At 40.9% G+C, this 19212-nt stretch overlaps 1 protein-coding gene across 3 annotated transcripts in view; it reads left to right on the top strand.

The window, feature by feature from the left end:
- Positions 1-2363: 2363 nt before the first annotated feature.
- LOC307003508 (putative G-protein coupled receptor 149) overlaps positions 2364-19212 on the top strand; it is a 34764-nt gene continuing 17915 nt past the window's right edge. Inside the window, exons 1-4 of one of the 3 annotated variants that reach the window (XM_079622020.1) lie at positions 2442-2887; positions 2966-3696; positions 6266-6449; positions 6686-7125. In XM_079622020.1, coding sequence (XP_079478146.1) covers positions 2758-2887; positions 2966-3696; positions 6266-6449; positions 6686-7125 — 1485 coding nt within the window. In that variant the 5' untranslated portion in view covers positions 2442-2757. Of the gene's footprint in view, positions 3697-6265; positions 6450-6685; positions 7126-19212 lie in introns of all 3 variants that reach the window. The other 2 variants (XM_079622019.1, XM_079622021.1) reach the window with 2 other exon arrangements.

Raw genomic sequence — 19212 nt, 5'->3', positions numbered from 1 at the left:
GATATCTCCTAAGGGTAGCATGTACAGAGTGAACAGCAACGGTCTTAGTACTGAGCCTTGTGGTACGCCATACTGAACTTTTGATTGACAAGACATCTCTTCATTTACTAAACTGATAACATAAACTGATAACGGATATATAAGTATGATTTAAACCATGCTAATGCAATTCCACTAATGCCAACATAATTGTCAAGTCTATTATGACCATTGACCACAAGAATGTTGTGGTCAATGGTGTCAAATGCAGCACTAAAATTGAGTAACACTAATAGAGAGATACAACCACGATCGGATGATAAGAGCAAATCATTTGTGACTGATGAGAGCTGTCTCAGTACTATGGTACGGTTTAAATCCGAATCGAAAATCCTTGCATATACCATTTCTTTCTAAAAAGGAATATAGTTGTGAGGCTACTGCCTTTTCTAGTATCTTTGACAGAAAAGGTAGATTCGAGATCGGCCTGTAATTGACTAATTCTGTAGGATTAAGTTGCGTTTTTTTTTTTTTTTTTTAAATGACATGTAATGAGTGAGCGATCAGCCATCAAGAGCATGTATCAGAAGTAAAAGGCCATCTCTCTCTCTCTTTTTACCATCAGTTAACATACTGTAAGTAATATATGCTTCGTTTTACCTTCTTTGCTATTGACATATCCGACCAAACTACAAACTTTACAGCAATGTCTGTGAAAAAGGATGTGCTCTTGACAAGCTCTCACATCTGTGCCACTGCACGCTCAATCCACTCCGCGTTTCGTTTATCAGCTAACGCACAGCAGCTATATAGGCGTAAATATAAAAATTTGTTTAACATTCTGTTAATAGATATCCTTCTCTAATATATCCATTCTGCTCTCTGTTTGCTCTGTCACAAACATTGTACTGTACACACTCTGCGGCGAACAGTTGATGGTATCAGAGCATTTTAACTAGTACAAGTACACGAGCACAGTATCAAGCCTGATACTGGAATCGGTGCATCCCTACTGGTAACCCGAAGGTTGCGGGTTCATTCTCAACACCGGCAGGAAATGAATGACTGGGTGCCCTTAAGCAAGGTACCTAACCCCCAATTGCTCCCTGGGTGCCGCAGCAAATGGCTGCCCACTGCTCTGGGTGTATGTGTCCACAGTTGGATGTTAGTGCACACACATTAGGAGCATTACTTTCAAGTATGTGTTACCATACTTGGCCTTCACGTTATGTCACTTTATTTGCAACAAGGACAAGTGGAAGTGGAGGTCTGTGCTTGTATATTGAAGGCTGATCAAAGTAGAGTTGAGTTGAGTTTGACTCACAGTCTCGCAGACAGTAAGTCTGGTTATATACAAAAACATTTTTGCACGAATGTGAGTTTTTTTTCTTAGAACATGGCTTGTGCATGTTATGAGGGATGTCTGATGGTATGTAGCCTGATTAATTTACTAACATTGTATGTATGATTTGTTTGTCTTGAATTCTGCATCACAGACATTAAATCACACCGATTGTACGATCCAATAAATACTCAGATTTTTTTTAGATTGGCTATAACTGTATTTAAGATAATGCTGTTAATGTAGCTGCATATACTGTATAGTGTTATTAAGTATGTACATCTACTGAACCCTAAATCACATAGCTAAATAAAATGAATAGCTATCTTCATGTGAACAATACAGCAAAAGACAGATATTTAATGACTTACATTATATTTGTGGTGAAAATATAATCAACTGGTTGGCTTGTACTTTCACAACATATTGGGGGGAAAAAGTAAAAGTGATATTTATTTAAAAACACATAGAAATCACTTATCATTCATGAAAAATGATCAATACAAATCCCTGCATGACACATCACATTTTCTTATTATTTGTGTTATAATTTATCCATATTATGTTTTTTTATGTATTACATGCCATGCTAGTAAAGTTTATAGCATTGCTTTATGGTTGTGTGTGTTACTGTGATGATGTTCTATATTTGTATAGCAACACTGTGCGCTGTAGGCTATACATGGATATAGATAGAAAGGACTAATTTTATGAAATTGTATCATGTATTATTATAGTGGTTATTATATTTTAAAAGTATTTAAAGTACAAAGTAAATTTTGGGCATCAGTTATTAAATATATTATTATAAATTACTCCACCATGGCGTCCCGTTTCTGGCAACCTCATCTGCCATATTTTCCCGTAAATGTAACAGGATTATTTTATAGAATACATTATGTGTTCAAACACTAAGTACCGGTATTTTGTAATACTAATGACCTATACAGCCTATGATGTATTTGTAGCGCTGCAATTCTAATTGAGCTATTCTAGTAACAAACGTATAGCTATAGAATGTTAGATTTTAGACAAAGCGCACGTTCCTCGTCCAGCAGTGACAGATGAAGGAAGGTGGCTCCACCCCTGTACTAATATCTCCCTTCTGAGAGCTCATACTGATTACTGAAGAGATGTGCTGCACGAGCCACAATCAACCTACGCGCGCGCGACACATCTATCCACACATGCTCTGAGCGCAAACCACGTCACAATCGTGCAAGTAACCGTTTAAACGAAAAAAAAAAAAATGGTTCCTTTATGCATTACATTTGTTGAGCACAAGTGCATAAAGATCAACGGATGGGAGATATGTAGCCTACTTCGTGGCGCGCTGAGCCTGTCGCTGAAGGAAACTTTCACGCGCTCGGTCTGATCACCGGATCCTCTTAGAGGGAATGAGACGAGTGAAGTCAGGAAAGTTAGACTGAAGGAAAATGTCGGCGACACGTGCCTCACCTTTTCCGAACAAAACCAGCCAATATGAGGACGTGGACGCGGTCGAGGGCAACTGGCACCTTCTCTTTGGTTTATCCTTCTCCATCGCAACTATCACTTGCCTGGGAGGTTTGTACTCGCTTATGTCGCTGCTCAGGATGAGGACTAAGTCTTCCCTCTGTCTGATAGTAGCTTCTTTATCCATAGACGACCTGATCAGCGTCGTGCCGCTCACGCTCTTCATGATCTTGCAATGGAGGAGCGGAGAGGCGAACCGGTCAGGCGCTATGTGCACCCTGTCAGGAGTCCTGTATGTTTTCCAAGGATTGTCAAGCAATATGAAAGCCTGTCTCCTAGTTGCTTACACTTTCTACGTGACAAAGCGCTTTGGAGTGTATCAAACCCCTAACCGACATCTCTGGGTGTTTGTGGCGGTGGTGGCGGTTTGGACGGTGAGTCTCACGGTCAGCCTCCTACCCGTGTGCGGTTGGGGCCGCTTCGCCCCCGCTTCTCTCGGTTGTCTCCCGGAGAACGCCAGCCTGTACGTGCTGCTTCTGTTCTCTGTTTACTCACTGTGTTTATTTGGGCTGGTAGTTTGTTCGGTTCCTCTCTTCTACCAGCTCATGTGCTCCACGGAAGCCCTGAGAACATTTTACCCGAGCTATTTTGAAATTGCCGGGTCGGCGCCGCTGCGTGAGATCCCCTCTCTGTCACGGGATAGCTTGGATAAAAGTTTGGGAGCCTACAATGAATTAAACTCGAACATTGCCAGTGTTAAGAACAACACGGAGACGTATTCACTGTCATATTCTCCAGCAACCGGTCATTTCCAGAAAGATGGAGCTCAGAGTGCACGTTATTCCCCTGTGTTTTTCTCTCAAAAGCGCTTCTCGATGATTCTTGCCATGGTTCGAATGGTTCTGTGGATGCCAATGATGGTGAGAGCTATAAAAACAATATTCAGACATTTTCACTAGAAAAATAATTTAGGCCTAATTGACTTAAAAATGTCTCAGTCAGGCAAGTATAGACAAAAATTGCACTATATGGTAAATTATTGTTACACTGCTAAAAAGAAACGGTAGCCACGACAAAAATAGGTTGCCAGGATGATTTAAGGAAAATTTAATTTAATTAAACATAACGCAATTAAACACAATGTGTTTAATTGTGAATACTCAAATATATGGTAAGTAAATACTTTGCAGTTTCGGAGTATATTTTGCGATTTTCCATCGCACAAACATAAAATAACACATAATTTTAATATTTATTCTCTCTTAATTCAACCATATGCAAAGCATGCTGGGAACTAACAAGCACCGCCCAGTTTCAGTTAATGCAACAAATTATTCATGTAATCCAACACAAACGGATTAAGTAAATTTACATGTTACATATATTTAAGCAAATTGAACGCAATCAAATTAAGTTAGGGCAAAATGGCAGTTGGTGTCGCACTATACTGCCACCCTCTGGATGTAAGAATTTTTTACTTAACAGAAATGGTTTGTGTTTAGACAACGCGTTAGGATTTTTTACTGTTAAGTTGAGACATAATTGCTTGGACCTTAATAGAAAAAAAAACATTTCAAGTCAACAAACACAATTATTATAAGTAAACTAAATATAAATATATTATGTAAAGTGCACAACCTTCCTTCCATTTTTTTGAGTGTATCTCAAAATAGTGTAGAATCAACTTTGCGTTGCGATCACGTCAAGGATCAGCCAGTGCACGTGCATCATCAAAAGCGGTTGTTTGGAAAAGTGCTGAGCTGAATTTTTATGCCAGTTGTGCACAACAGTGTTAAATGAGAATAGTCAAATGCGCCTTTATCCCCAATGCATTCTGTGTGCTTGGCTTAAGAATAGGCCTACCGGTATATAGGCCTATGGGTTGCGTCAATAATATTAATAAAAAGGGTCGCTCTTGAAAAAGTCTGAAAACCACTGGCCTACAGAATGCCCTATTTTGGGTTCCTCTCTAGACTAGACAAATAATCGGGGTTGACCAACTTTTTTTTATGATATTCACACATAGTCTTTAATATTTGGTCTACTGATAAATCCCATCCCATTAGTAGTAAAGTATGGGTTCTTTTTTATTTAATGTACTTATTTACTTATTTAATGTCTATAGAAACTACTCAGACTTTTGCATAGCAACCATTTTAATTGTCAAACTTAGTCAAAGAGACTAAAACAAATGTACCACTATTTAGTTTGCAGAACAGCTTTAAATAAATAATGAAATTAAATAATGTCAAGTCAAGTCAAGAATATTTGTATAGCGCTTTTCACAATACAGATTGTATCAAAGCAGCTTCACAGTATTAATTAAAATAATAATAAAACGTCCATGTTTGGTAATGCTAATCAATAGTAATATTGATTGATTCATTAAATTGAATATCCCCAACTGAGCAAGCCAAAGGCAACAGTGGCAAGGAAACGAAAAACTCCATCAGGTGACCTAATGGAGAAAAAAAAACCTTGGGAGAACCCAGGCTCAGTCGGGGGCCAGTTCTCCTCTGGCGGTTATGAACTAGAGGCCGGATTTAACTGTAAGATTAAAACATTTATATGAATGCCTGGTTAAAGAGATGCGTCTTTAATCTAGTTTTGAACTGGGAGAGCGACTCTGAGCAACGAACAGTATCAGGAAGGCTATTCCAGAGTTTTGGAGCTAAATGTGAGAATGCTCTCCCTCCTTTGGTGGACTTAGATATCCTAGGTACGACCAGAAGCCTCGAATTTAGCGATCTTAAAGAGCGCGATGGATTATAGGGCGATAGAAGATCCGTTAAATAAACTGAATATTATGTAATGAATATATATTATGTAATGTAATATAATGAATATTATTATTTTTTTATCAGGATCATAATGTATGTTATGGTTTATTGTTGTAGTCTAATGATTGTTTATTATTGTGACGAAAAGCTGAAATAAAACAATATTTAAACATTGGTTCTTCGTATCAGGTATTAGACAAAAAAAAAATCACCCTATCTTTGGATTTGTACTTCAGACTGCTACACTGATGGAACAACTCTGGAGAACCTCATTGTATACTCAAGGAACTTCGATAAATATTTTAAGTGCCTCAGAGCCTTTGCAGGCCCCTTACAATGGAGCTACTAGAAGAACCATTGACAACCGGCTTTAGAGTTCTAGCAGGAACTTATGGGTTTCATCATGTAAGTTCCTCAGAAAACTGGCCTTTTAAAGAGTGCCTTTAGATTCTCATAAAAGTTCTGCTATTTTGGGAATCTGAGAAACCCCATAAAGTGCCTCAAATATCTTTTCATATTTACAGTGCGTAAGAAAAACCTTTCACCAGCTTAAAACATCTTGTTGAACTGGATTCATTGTTAACCTGTCACTGTAAATGTTTATTTTCACTTATTTTTCTCTCTTCATTATTATTTGGTTTGTTAAAAAATGCTGGGATGATTGGTTATTTACCTTTATTTTTTCCACTTGCATACATTACCCTTGCAGACCCAGATCCTGGTGAGTCACGCTGTTCACATGCACAGCTCGTCCTTGGAGACTTTCTTTTTTTTCCTGACCTTGCTCTCCACGGCGGTCACCCCTGTGTTTGTGTTTTCGGAACGCTGGATCCATCTGCCGTGTGGCTGCTTCATCAACTGTCGCCAAGGCTTAAGTTCTGAGCTTTCCACTGGTTGGTAAACTGATAAAATTCTCCATCAGCCTGACATCTTTTTGTTGATTATATTAATTGTTTCATAAAAAGAATCAGGTTGTTTATTTTAAACAATCCATATTAAAATACCTTAGGTTGTACAAATTATGTATATGTGTGTATATATACATATAATCTCATTTATGTGAGTGTGAGAAACAAAGCAAAATTACCTTTACACATTTATGCCTTTATCATCTATGTGTTTATTACAGCAAAGAAAAGGAGATTTGAATTCAACCTCTCCTTCCAGCAAGGCTATGGTATTTACAAGATCTCCCATGGCAAGTCACCATCCATCGAGAAACCCTCTTTTAACAGTTTATACAGCTGCGATTTCTCTGAAAGCAGAGCCGCAGTGCTGGACTGCGGTCCGATTGGTAATTTCAGCACCGCGGCAGCAGAGGACAGCTCCCTCCACAGCGAGCTGCTGCTCGAGGAGAGAGTGGACAGCCAGCCTCAGAGCTCCACAGAAAGGGACAGGCCATGCAATGTCTCACCTCAGGGTTCAACCTGCGATGGTGAGGATCTTCACCTCGACAACTTGTCAGTATTTGACATTCCAGAGAGGAGGCTGTCCCACGAGGAGTGTCGTAAAATAGAGTTGACGGACTGGGAGTGGTGCAGAAGTAAATCAGAAAGGACTCCCAGACAGGTAAGAGGACACTTAATTTAATAAATTTAAGGGGTGCAGTTACTTAATTTTTGATGTCAGGTAACAAGAAAACTATAGGAACAGGATATTATATCACAGAGTGGAAATGTCTTGAAAATATCAGATAATTTGACCTATGACATTGCAGAATATTTCAGGTTGACTTTATTTCTTTAATAGTAACCTTTTTAGACTCATTAAATCAAAACCTTCTTTGAGAATGGTATGTTTTTCAAAACCATTAATACTTTTCTAAGTAATATTGCAAAAGGATTTTAAGATAGATTATTTTTTTCTTTATCTGTGACATCCCAATTTCTCAACTTTGATTTAATTATTATTAATTGTTACCTAATTAATTCATTAATTGTTGCCCTTTAATAATTTCTTACAGTTGAATGTGTTCAAAAAAGTTTAAAGTCTGCACGAAAAAATTTTTTTATGTAAGAGTGGATGCAGACATTTTTTATATATATATGTGAATGTGCAAGGCTTCCGGTGTCATTTTAGCTGTTCAAAAACAGTCCATTGTGCTGCTTGATGTTGCAAACTTTTTTTTTTTTTATGAATTATGGTTATCATAACTCACTGGTTTGTAGTGTAAATCGTTTTATCGTTTACTGCACATTTAGCTCTAGTAGCTAATAAATTGGAAGTCTCGCACATTCACAGGAAATAGCTTAATTTCCCCCTGTAGTCAATAATTGTATCCCTTAAAAGGGGGTCACTTGCCCTTCAGCCTGGTTGGTGCTCATGGAACAGGACAGAGAAATCAACCAAGGAGACCCGAGGTCTAGCTAGGACCAAGGAGCAGGACAAGAGCACACAACGTTTAAAATGATTTTTATTAGTGCAAAACGACTAACGTTTCGACGCCCATGCGTATTTGTTAGTTGTTTTTGCACTTATAAAAATCATTTAAAACGTTGTGTGCTCCGGTCCTGCTCCTTGGTCATAGCTAGACCTCAGGTCTCCTTGGTTAATTGTATCCCTTAGTTCAGCCAACAATTAAAATTACCCCATGATTTACTCACCCTCAAGCCATTCTGACATTCTTCTTTCAGATGAATACAATTGGAGTTATATAAAAAAATGTACTGGCTCATCCAAGCTTTATAATTGCAGTGAATGGGAAGCCCAAAAAAAGTGCATCCATTCATTATAAAAGTAATCCACATGGCTCCGGGGGGTTAACCCTCTGGGGTCGGCGGTTGCGCCGTGTGTAAAAGAGACTAAAAATAGTCTCAATAGTAAAAATACTGTTGATTTTGATCTTACATATAAGTGTTATACATCATTCAAAACTGTTAAAAGTCTTCTTTTATTTAAAAAAATTTTGTTTTTCGTAAAATAAAGAAAATAAACATGATGGGCATTCTGCTGTCTCTCTCAATGTGAAGTTCATTCTGAAACGAGACAGAAAATGATCAGTAACTCAGCGAATGCTTACCACACTGACATGAGACATATGTCTTTACAAAGCTTGAAGTCTCTATTTTTAAATTTTCAGAAGCATATAGTTCAGCACGTGCGACCATATAGCACGTGTTAATGCTAACACTCAATTCCGCTAATATATTTTAACACCGAACATGACAAATCCAAATTTCAAACATACCTGGGACAAACACGACCAAAAGATTTTTTAAATGAAATAAACAGAGATACGGAGTTCACAAGTCAAGTCACCTTTATTTATATAGCGCTTTTTACAATACAGATTGTATCAAAGCAGCTTCACAGTGATAACATGAAAATAATACAAAAAACAATTTCATCATCGTCCACCTTTAAGGCAGATCTATAATATTGTTGAATATTAAATGTCCCCAACTAAGCAAGCCAGAAGGTAAGGCAACCGCGGCAAGGAACCAAAACTCCATCAGGTGACAGAATGGAGAAAAAAACCTTGGGAGAACCCAGGCTCAGTCGGGGGGGCCAGTTCTCCTCTGGCCAATGAGTGAACAGTGTATGATTATGATTCAGGAGCATTACAGGTCAGAAGTTCAGAATGAATCAGAGTATTTGTCCAGGTCCGGTTGGTTGAAGTCGGAGTGGACTGGTTGACACTTCAGGTCAGCGGCGTCGTGTCCTGGCGCTGGTCCTTCATCAGATCTGGATACGGCCCGGTTCCGGTGGACAGCGGTAAACCTGGGGATAGACAGAGAGACTAATATTAGCGTAGACGCCATCCTTCTTATGATGTACCAACTACATCAGGATTTACGGGAAGTGTTCCCGGTCCCGGCTGTTCTAAACTATGCAGCCTAACATTGAATTATAGAAGTCTATATAGTACTATGCAGCGTAACATTGAATTATAGAAGTCTATAATGTGTTATGTGTATGCTAGGCTGAAGAGATGTGTTTTTAGTCTAGATTTGAACTGACAGAGTGTGTCTGCTTCCCGGACAATGTTAGGAAGACTGTTCCAAAGTTTTGGTGCTAAATAGGAGAAGGATCTACCGCCAGCAGTCGATTTTGATATTCTAGGTATTATTAACTGGCCGGAATTTTGAGATCGCAGTAGACGTGAAGGACTATAATGCGTTAAGAGCTCGCTCAAGTACTGCGGAGCTAAACCATTTAGTGCTTTGTAAGTGATCAGCAATATTTTAAAATTTATACGATGTTTAATAGGCAGCCAATGCAGTGTTGACAGAACGGGGCTAATATGGTCATACTTCCTGGTTCTGGTAAGAACTCGAGCTGTTGCGTTTTGGACCAGCTGTAGTTTGTTTATTAAGCGTGCAGGGCAACCACCCAGTAGAGCATTACAATAATCTAGCCTTGAGGTCATAAACGCATGAACTAATTGTTCTGAAACTCAGCGTATAAGCTACATGCCTCACAGACCTGAGAAACATATAGAAAGCTTGAAATGTGTAGCCTACTTTTAAACAAAACAATTCAAAACGAAAGAAAACAGCTCTGTCTCCTGTCCTGGCTATATTTGACATAGGCCTATATAGCCTATTCAATAATCATTAGGCTACTTTTCCCGTTTCTTTGTGACGTTTTCATGAACGAGTCATCACCTCTCAATAGTTAATATTGTTATTTGGTGTTCAGTTTATACAGGTTTTCAAATGTTATTTAATAAAAATTATTTTTTTCCCCTGTGGCTGTGTTTGCATTAAAGGGATAGTTCACTTTGAAATTAATTTTTGATATGTTTTAGCTTACCTCAAGGACATCCAAGATGTAGGTGTCTTTGTTTCCACAGTATTTTCAATTTTGATATTTTTAGGTCAAACCATTCTTGTCTGAAAGTCATATCATGCAGGTCTATGGGGTCCACCTCAAAGAGCATGCACAGAGAAGTCCAAATGAAACATGATTTAATGACTCGTAAATGTAAGTACACATTGATGGCCTAAGACACGAAACGAGCGGTTTGTGTGAGAAAACGAACAGTATTTATATCGTTTTTACCTCTTGTAACAAAGCCATGTCCAAGTGATCTGAGGGCGCGCGCGCTTCCTTCTGTGTGACGTGTGCGCAGAATGGTGCATAGATATGTATACACTAGATTTCGCATTAAAGACATTCGTTCCAATGAACTGCCGTAGCCAAGGCAACATCTAGTGTATACATCTATGCACCAGTCTGCACACACGTCACACACCAGGAAGCGCGCGCGCCCTCAGATCACTTGGACCTTTTACAAGGTGCCGCATCTCACTGAACCCGTGTTTAGACCCGCGTTTCCCCGTGTCCGACCCGACCCGCACCCGTATCCGACACAGTTGGATATTTTTCACCCGTTTGAGCAAAATTTGCGGGTCACCCGTCGGGTACCCGAACCCGTGCAGGACTCTGATCTGCCCTGCTGCACGGGCTCTACTTTAGCCGGAACCGACTCATGTCAAGAATTTACTAGGCTAGGCGCATCCAAAATAGTATCTAAAGCTCTAGCACTCTTCTTACTATTCTCGATTAAAGTTTGGATGCGTGTCTCTAGTTCTGAAATCTTCTCCGTCAGCCTGACTGTCTCCTTGCATTTATCACATATAAATCCTATATTGCCGACAGAGAAGGCTATGGTAAACATGTGACATGAAGTGCAGGTGACAATAACAGGACAAGACATTACTCACCGTGTTTGTTGACTGATTGTTACTCACCTAGGCTTTTATGAACTCAAAGGCGCGGGCGCACGAGAGAAAAATAAATAACTGAGCGCACGGGTGGTGCGTTAAAAGGCTAGCGAGTTAGCGTGTTGTGCTGACAATAACGGAAGCTAGCAATGTCAGGTTAATCTGAGATGTTGGGTAAGCTGTATTTAGTAGTATAAACAACTAGAATTTATAATAAATGAAGGTTCAAAACATAAAGAAATACGAAGCTAATACGAGGCTTAGCACAAGCAGGTTAACACACACTATCCATTTTATCATCGCAAATAACACATATTTGACTCGACTGTCAGAACTAGTAACTGACAGACAAATTAAGTAAACTTGTGTGTAGCATTAAAGTCCAACCTTGCTCTTGAAAACAATCTAAACTCAGTTTTAATGACGCAGAGCTTATTGATGCAACTTACCAGCAGCGAGAGATGTGAGATACTGCTGGTGGTGACGTAGCTCCGCCCGCAATATCACGCACACAAATGCGAGTGACGCAACAGCTAATGTCGAGTTTTCCCAATTAATGCATGAATTTAACAGCATTATTTAAACTCTTACATATATATATATATATATATATATAGAGTTGGGGTACTCGAACTCGGACTCGGACTCGAGTCCGGTCTCGAGTCCAATTTTGAATGGACTCGGACTTGTCACGCACTCGAATGAATTTGTACTCGGACTTGACACGGACTCGGGACATTTTAGACTCGGAAAAATGTCCGAGTCCAGTCGAGTCCGGGCACTGGATGACACAAAACGAAATTTTGTGAATTTTTTTTATTCAAAAACGAAACGAAACAACGTTGTTTCAGCGTTGAGCATTGTAGCCAATCACAGTTAAGTGCATAAACACAGTGGCAAATCAGAGGCGTTTTCGAGTCCGCATGCGAATAATTCGCTCAAAATGTATGTTTAGAATCAGCACGAGCTTTATCCTTTCGCAAATCCCCTCATAAACAACAAAGTCTCTCTAGACGCAATATAAATAAGATATTCACTGTGCAGTGCGGACAACTTCAGTCAGTGTTTATGACGAGAGTTTTAGGGAGAGTGCCGAACGCGGTAAGTGATGGTGGCTTAAAGGGAGCGCTGTTGACAATCTAAATAGTTTTGTTTTTCATACTTCTAGAGGACCAGTGGTTACGTTCACACTGTAAGTTATAAAGAGTGATAACTGCATTTAAATGTGGGATTGAATCCACTTAATTTTTGTCCTTTGAGTCATGAAATTGCGATGATTTGACACATAGCAACATAAGACCGTGATAACCATAGCAACATTTTGGCGTCTGATAATGTTATCATTTTTGTTGCATTTATACTTTAGTCATAAGTTTACATACTCCTTGCAGAATCTCCAAAATGTTATTTTTATATGTTTTTTAATAAGTCGGATCATACACATTGTTTCTATTTAGTACTGCCCTGAAAAAGCTTTTTCACATAACAGATGTTTAATAGCCTAAATAAAATACAAACACAAAATAAAGACAAATTACATAGGCTCGATTTTAATATTGTGTCTGAATGATCCACAACTTTTTTTTTTTTTTTTTTTTTTTTTTTTTTTTTATGTTTAAGGAAAAATCATCCAGCTCCTGCACATTCTTTGCTTTTCCAGCATCTTCTGCATATTTGACTCCTTACTAGCAGTGACTATGATTGTAAGATCCATACTTTCACACTGGTGACAACTGAGGGACTCATACACAACTTTTACAAACCCTGCAAACATTTAGTGATGCACAAGAAGGAAGCATCCGTTAAGAGCCAAGAGGTGTAAACTTTTGAACTGGATCATTGGTGTAAATTGGTCTTATTTGTTTAAAAATGCATTCATTAATTTAGTCCAACCCTTCAGAGGCTAAATAAGATATTGGCATGTACAACACAATAAGAAAAATTTAAACATCATCATCTTGCTCAAAAGTTTACCCCTGGCTCTTAATGCATCGTGTTGCATTATTAAGCATTACCTTGCAGATTCTAAAAGATGTACAATAGGTAAACGTATGACTGTAACTATACATTGCAATCATTTTGTAAGGTTTAAAATATTAATTTAAGAGCTCAGTGTTGAGACCTTTCGCCGGGATTTGATTGACAGGTGATCTGACCAATTATAATGCAGATACACGCCATTTTTGTTCGACAAACAAACCAAATCAGTTAGTAGATTAAAGGCAGTGGACTTGTGTGTATTGATTTCTTTTTTAGAAATTTGTGCTATAACTAGAAGAGATTATCAGTTCACGTGCTGCTTGAACTGAGGCCTACACATTAAAGCACCACAAAACAGTATTTATCATTTGAATTTCATAAAAATTAAAACAATTGAAAGCTGAGACTTTATTTCAAACCAAAAGTACCCTGCTCTGTCTTGTCTGTTGTCACATTGTTAGTGTCCTCTTTGCTCCGACCGAGAACATGTGGAGTGAGAGAGGAATGGCTTGTCGGACGTAGCAACAGTAACCAAGAGGGGCGGGTCTTTGTGAAAGGTCAATTTCAAATCATTTAAATCTTTGTGGACTCGGCCGGACTCGACTCGGACTCGGATGTTAAGGACTCGGACTCAAGTCCGACTCGACCCTCTTTGGACTCGGACTTGGACTTGTACTCGGTTGTTAAGGACTTGGACTCGACTCGGACTCGACAAAGGTGGACTCGGACCCAACACTATATATATATATATATATATATATATATATATATATATATATATATATATATATGAGGGCTGTCAGTTAACGCGTTATTAACGGAGTTAACGCAAACCCATTCTAACGGCGTCAATTTTTTTTATCGCGAGATTTAATGCCTAGCAAACTTTGTCGTTTTTTTCACATGCTTTTGCAAAAACTAGTAACGTTGTTAAAACTAAAACACCACAGCGGATCTAGCTAGACCAGAAACAAAACAACAGGCACGCCACACACACTTGTTTGGGCTTGCGATGCGAACCGGCCAAAGAGTGGACGAGAAGCGCAGCGCCGAGCCGCGTCTAGGACAACTCGTATCGCACATCGGACGTGCGCTTTCTCAGTTTATGGCCAGCAATAAAAACGTAGAATGGCGCCGCCGGTGTGTGTACACTCATAGAGAATAATGTGTTCGAATTTTAAATACGAGGCGCTGCGCTTCTCGTCCGGTGTGCGACCCGCTTTAACGTTACGTTTTGAGAGGATGAATGATGAGCGCGAGACGAGACAAATGGTTCAATTGACAAGACCAAAGTGATCTGTGTGTTGTGTCGTTGTGAACTGAGGTATCATCGCAGCACGTCCAGTCTGAAATACCACTCGATGGTCAAGCACACACACAGCTGATGCGTTTCTACGCCCACTCGTCAATATCAGTAACGTTACCTCGTCAGTATTTCTTTCACCCTTTTATTGATGGACAGTGTTACATTGTATGAGAGATTATTTGCTCCAAGTGAGAATGTTAGTGTGAAATTGAACACACTATGTTGTTTTCAATATAAAACATTTGCACAAAGCAAGCCGATTCACTTTTCCATGTTGATAAGAGCATTAAAATGAGAAAAAATAATGGAACAAAAAGAAATCAAGAGACATTTAGAATAGATAAAAATGTGCGATTAATCGCGAGTTAACTATGAGATTAATGTGATTAATCGCGATAAAATATTTTAATCGTTTGACAGCCCTAATATATATATATATATATCTACATCCGCTCTGCCGAACTTCTTCCACAGCAGCCGTACTGTCTTGGGTGTAAGGACCATTCTCCTGTCGGAACATGGTTCCTGGACAGTCTGTCTGGACCAACATTCAGGCGCCCTGGCACGTGCGCTGCTTTCAGTGAGAGCAGGTTTCTGCGCGCCCACATCAGGAGGCGTCTGGTCAGCCTGTATAACAGCAGGGACCTGAGGCCGCCCTGGAGATTTATGTAGGATACCACTGATATGTTGTCTGAACGTATCAGGACGTGGCAACCCGCAATCAGGGGACGAAAACGCGTGAGCGCTTTGCTCCCTGCTAACATCTCGAGGCAGTTTATATGAAAGAGCTTCTCCCGCTCTGACCATAGGCCAAACAGCTGTCTGCCCTCGAGCAGCGCTCCCCATCCTGCATTGGATGCGTCCGTAGACACCACCCTCAGTCTCGAGGAAGTCCCCAGGTTTACACCTGAACGGTACCAGTCTTTCGACCTCCAAGGGTTCAAAGCTGTAACGCATGCTTGATTGACCTTGAGGCGAAGCCGATTGGTGGCCCACGTATTGTGAGGCACCCTCCCTTTGAGCCAGAGCTGCAGTGGGCGCATGCGTAGCAGGCCCAGCTGGAGGACTGATGATGCTGAGGCCATCAGACCTAGCATCTTTTGAAAACTCTTTAGAGGGAGTACAGCGCCGCAGCGGAAAGAGCTGACTGTGCGCTGAATATGCAGTACGCGTTGTGGCGACAGCTGTGTTGTCATTGACAGCGAGTTCAGTTCTATTCCCACAAAAGAAATAATCTGTCTGGGGAATAGCGAACTCTTTTCCCAGTTCACCGTGAGACCGAGATTCTCGAGGTGATCCAGTAACATGGCTCTGTGCGCCATGGTCTCTGAGTGAAGTTTGAGGGGGATGAGCGCTGCGTCCATGCACTTCGTAAATGTACGAGGTGCCAGGGACAAGCCGAACGGCAGGACTGTGTACTGGAATGCCTGACCCTCTAAGGCGAATCTCAAAAATCGCCTGTGACGTGACGCAATCTGTATTTGAAAATACGCGTCCTTTAGATCTATTGACACAAACCAGTCTCCCTGGCGAACATGCGCAAGGATTTTTCTGGTCGTGAGCATCTTGAACTGGCGTTTCATAAGTGCTCTGTTCAGTTGCCTCAGATCTAGTATGGGTCTTAGACCCCCGTCTTTCTTGGGTACCAGGAAGTATCTGCTGTAAAGCCCCCCTTCGCTCTGAGCCTGAGATAAAGGTTCTATAGCCCCTTTTCTCAGAAGTTTCTGAATTTCGGCTCGAAGTAGGTGTGCTACTTTCGAGTCTACCGAAGTCTCGAGGCGCGGCGAGGGCGTCGGCGAAACTGCAGCGAAAAGCCTTCTTTTATGATGTTTAGCACCCATTTTGAAACCCCCGGGAAGCTTCGCCCACGCATCTGCACGGGTTGCTAGGGGCTAGGGGTGAGAAGGGCGCTTTGATCGACTCGCGATACAGCGGCTTCTGTGAGCTGTGACAGAAATGTCGTGCTCGCAACATCTGAGGCCGGGGCCGCGCTGATAACAGCGGGCAGAATGTCCGCGCTCGACCCCTCTGCGGTGGTTAACCGAGGCTGGACGGGCTCCGTGGGAACCGTAGTGCTTGTGTGTGTGCTTGACGTGCGCGGGGGAGCGGGCACGTTTACCACCTTTATAGCATCGCTCGCCTGAGCAGAGTGCCTGCACGCTGGTTTCGTTTGTACAGAAACCGTGTGATAAGCAGGAGGTAGCATTAGTGGGCACTGGGTTGTGGGCACATGTGCTACATTTAAAGCGCAATCGAGCTGAGTCGATTTTATGTGCGCGGGCCCTGTGTGCGGGGCCGTGTTTGTGTGTAGGGATGGGCACATAGCAGTGGGCAGTCTTACTACACATGAAACACCATCGGCCGTGGCCGGGACACCAGAAAATACGCTCTTTAAAGGAGAACTCTGGTCAATTTTAACATTGAGCTAATTTTTTTGTAAATTTTGAGTGCTGTCAATACAGAGAACAACGACAAAAATCGGTGTTGCCTACACCGTGTTATCCTCTTTTTAAAATTTGCACCCTGTTGACTTCAATGTGGCACGTTTTAAACCTGCTTTTAGCCTCTTAATATCTTTGATGTGTCATTACAAGTGCCCAGCCATGTTGAGTGATTCCTTCAGAGTGAATCTGACTGCATTAGATGTGAAAGATATGAATAAAAATGATGTTATTTCAGCCAGCGCAAATACCTGTATTTACATCCTGTTTTCATTCGAAGTCCAAAGTAGTCAATTGTCGAATTCACGCGCGTGATCATAGGTAACTAAACCTATGCGCATGAACTCGACAATCGACTACTTTGGACTTCGAACGAAAACAGGATGTAAATGCAGATATTCAGCTGCTATGTGAAAAAAATCGCGCAAATCACGCCGGCGTGATTGCCGACCCCAGAGGGTTAATTACTGGGGAGCTAAACCATTTAGTGCTTTGTAAGTAATCAGTAATATTTAAAAAATGATACGATATTTATTAGGGAGCCAATGCAGAGTTGACAGAACTGGGCTAATATGGTCATACTTCCTGGTTCTGGTAAGAACTGCTGCTTTTTGGACCAGCTGTAGTTTGTTTATTAATCATGCAGGGCCACCACCCATAATATCATTGCAATAAGCTAGCCTTGATGTCATGAACGCATGAACTAATTGGTCTGCATTTTTCATTGAGAGCATATGACGTAATTCAGATATATTTTTAAAGGTGCTGTATGGAGTTTTCAGCGGCATCTAGCGGTGATGTTTCAGATTGCAACCAATACGTTTACAAGCGAGTGCTCGTGCGCGTGCTTTCTTTTGTTTTTTATTATTATGTGGAGTTTGTGTTGAAGTCTGTGTTGTGCTAGTCGTTTCCTAGTATTAGCAGACTCCATGTCATAAAGTTGCAGTGTTGTCGCTGTTGAGTGCACAGACAGTAGACGACTGTGAAAGATTGGTGAGATGAAAGATTGGTTGAAACATTGGTTTCAAATGAAAGATTGGTATCAAAGAGCACACCCAGGTTCCTAACCGACAACGAGGACTTGACAGAGCAGCCATCAAGTGTTAGACAGTATTCTAGGTTATTATGTGAGGTTCACTTCCGTCGAAATGATAATTTGTTATTAAATTAGGGGCCGCTAAGACGACACCGTTTTCTCTAAAAAAGACTTTAAACGCGAAAATGTGAGAAACTCTGATGGCGCTCAAATGTGCATCAAGAATTATTTCTATTGTTATGTGCGTTTCAATATGTGTGCGCATGTTTGTAATTCTCTACAAACCAAGCCTAAACAAACTACTTGTCCTGCCTATAAATTTGATACAGAATTTTATTTTATTTTATCACTACGGAGTAGATACACAAATTTTCCACAACGCTTTATCTGTAGAGTGGTAAAGGGATCCTCCATAGGGAGAGGCTAGTTGGCACTTCAGCACTGCGTTGACATCGGGTCCAGGCGAAGGTCCTTCGTCAGATCTGGATACGGCCTGGATCTGGCAGGCTGCGGGAAAACCTCGGGATAAACAAAGACACTAAAATTAGCGTAGATGCCATTCTTCTTATGATGTAACGAGTACATCAGAATTCAAGAGAAGTGTTCCCAGTTCCGGCTGACCTAATCTATGCAGCCTAACATTGAGTTATAGAAGTCTATAATGCATTCTGTGAATGCTAGGCTACATCACAAGAGAGCAAGAATGCTACGTCACAAGAGAGCTACCCCGCCCTCGCACCCTCCCGTTCTGTATGTCACGCAGAGCCCTCCGTGACTCAGACACAACACATGCTTTTTCATGCCTGGAATCAAACCACGCTAAAACTGCTCTCTCACAACGGCTGTTCTCACTGCTAGTACAAGCCGTCATTCTCTCTGCGCTCGCAGCTAGCTTCCTGTACGTCAGTGAGCTACCCCGCCCTCGCGCCCGGTTATGTGCGCCCCTCTTTTGCACTTGCCCTTCGTCTCATGCGTATGAGCGTCAGAAACGGGTGAGCCCACGCCGGCCCCGCCTCCCGCGTGACTCTCCAGATAAAGTATTTTCTCCAGTGTTATTCATCACCTTCAAAGAAAGTTCGCTAACCCCTTACAGTTCCCTCTTTTAGCTTAGGTAACTGTAGATGCAGCAAGGGCCCGTTACGAGCACGCACCCCACTGCAAACTAACGCTGCTTTATCAGAGAACCAATAAACACAAGCAGCGAATTATAGCTGCAGTCAATGG

The sequence above is a fragment of the Phoxinus phoxinus genome, assembly GCF_949152265.1.
Source record: "Phoxinus phoxinus genome assembly, chromosome: 8".
Taxonomy (NCBI): Eukaryota; Metazoa; Chordata; class Actinopteri; order Cypriniformes; family Leuciscidae; genus Phoxinus; species Phoxinus phoxinus.
The sequence above is the reverse complement of the archived record's forward strand: the minus strand, read 5'-3'. Positions and strand labels throughout refer to the sequence as shown.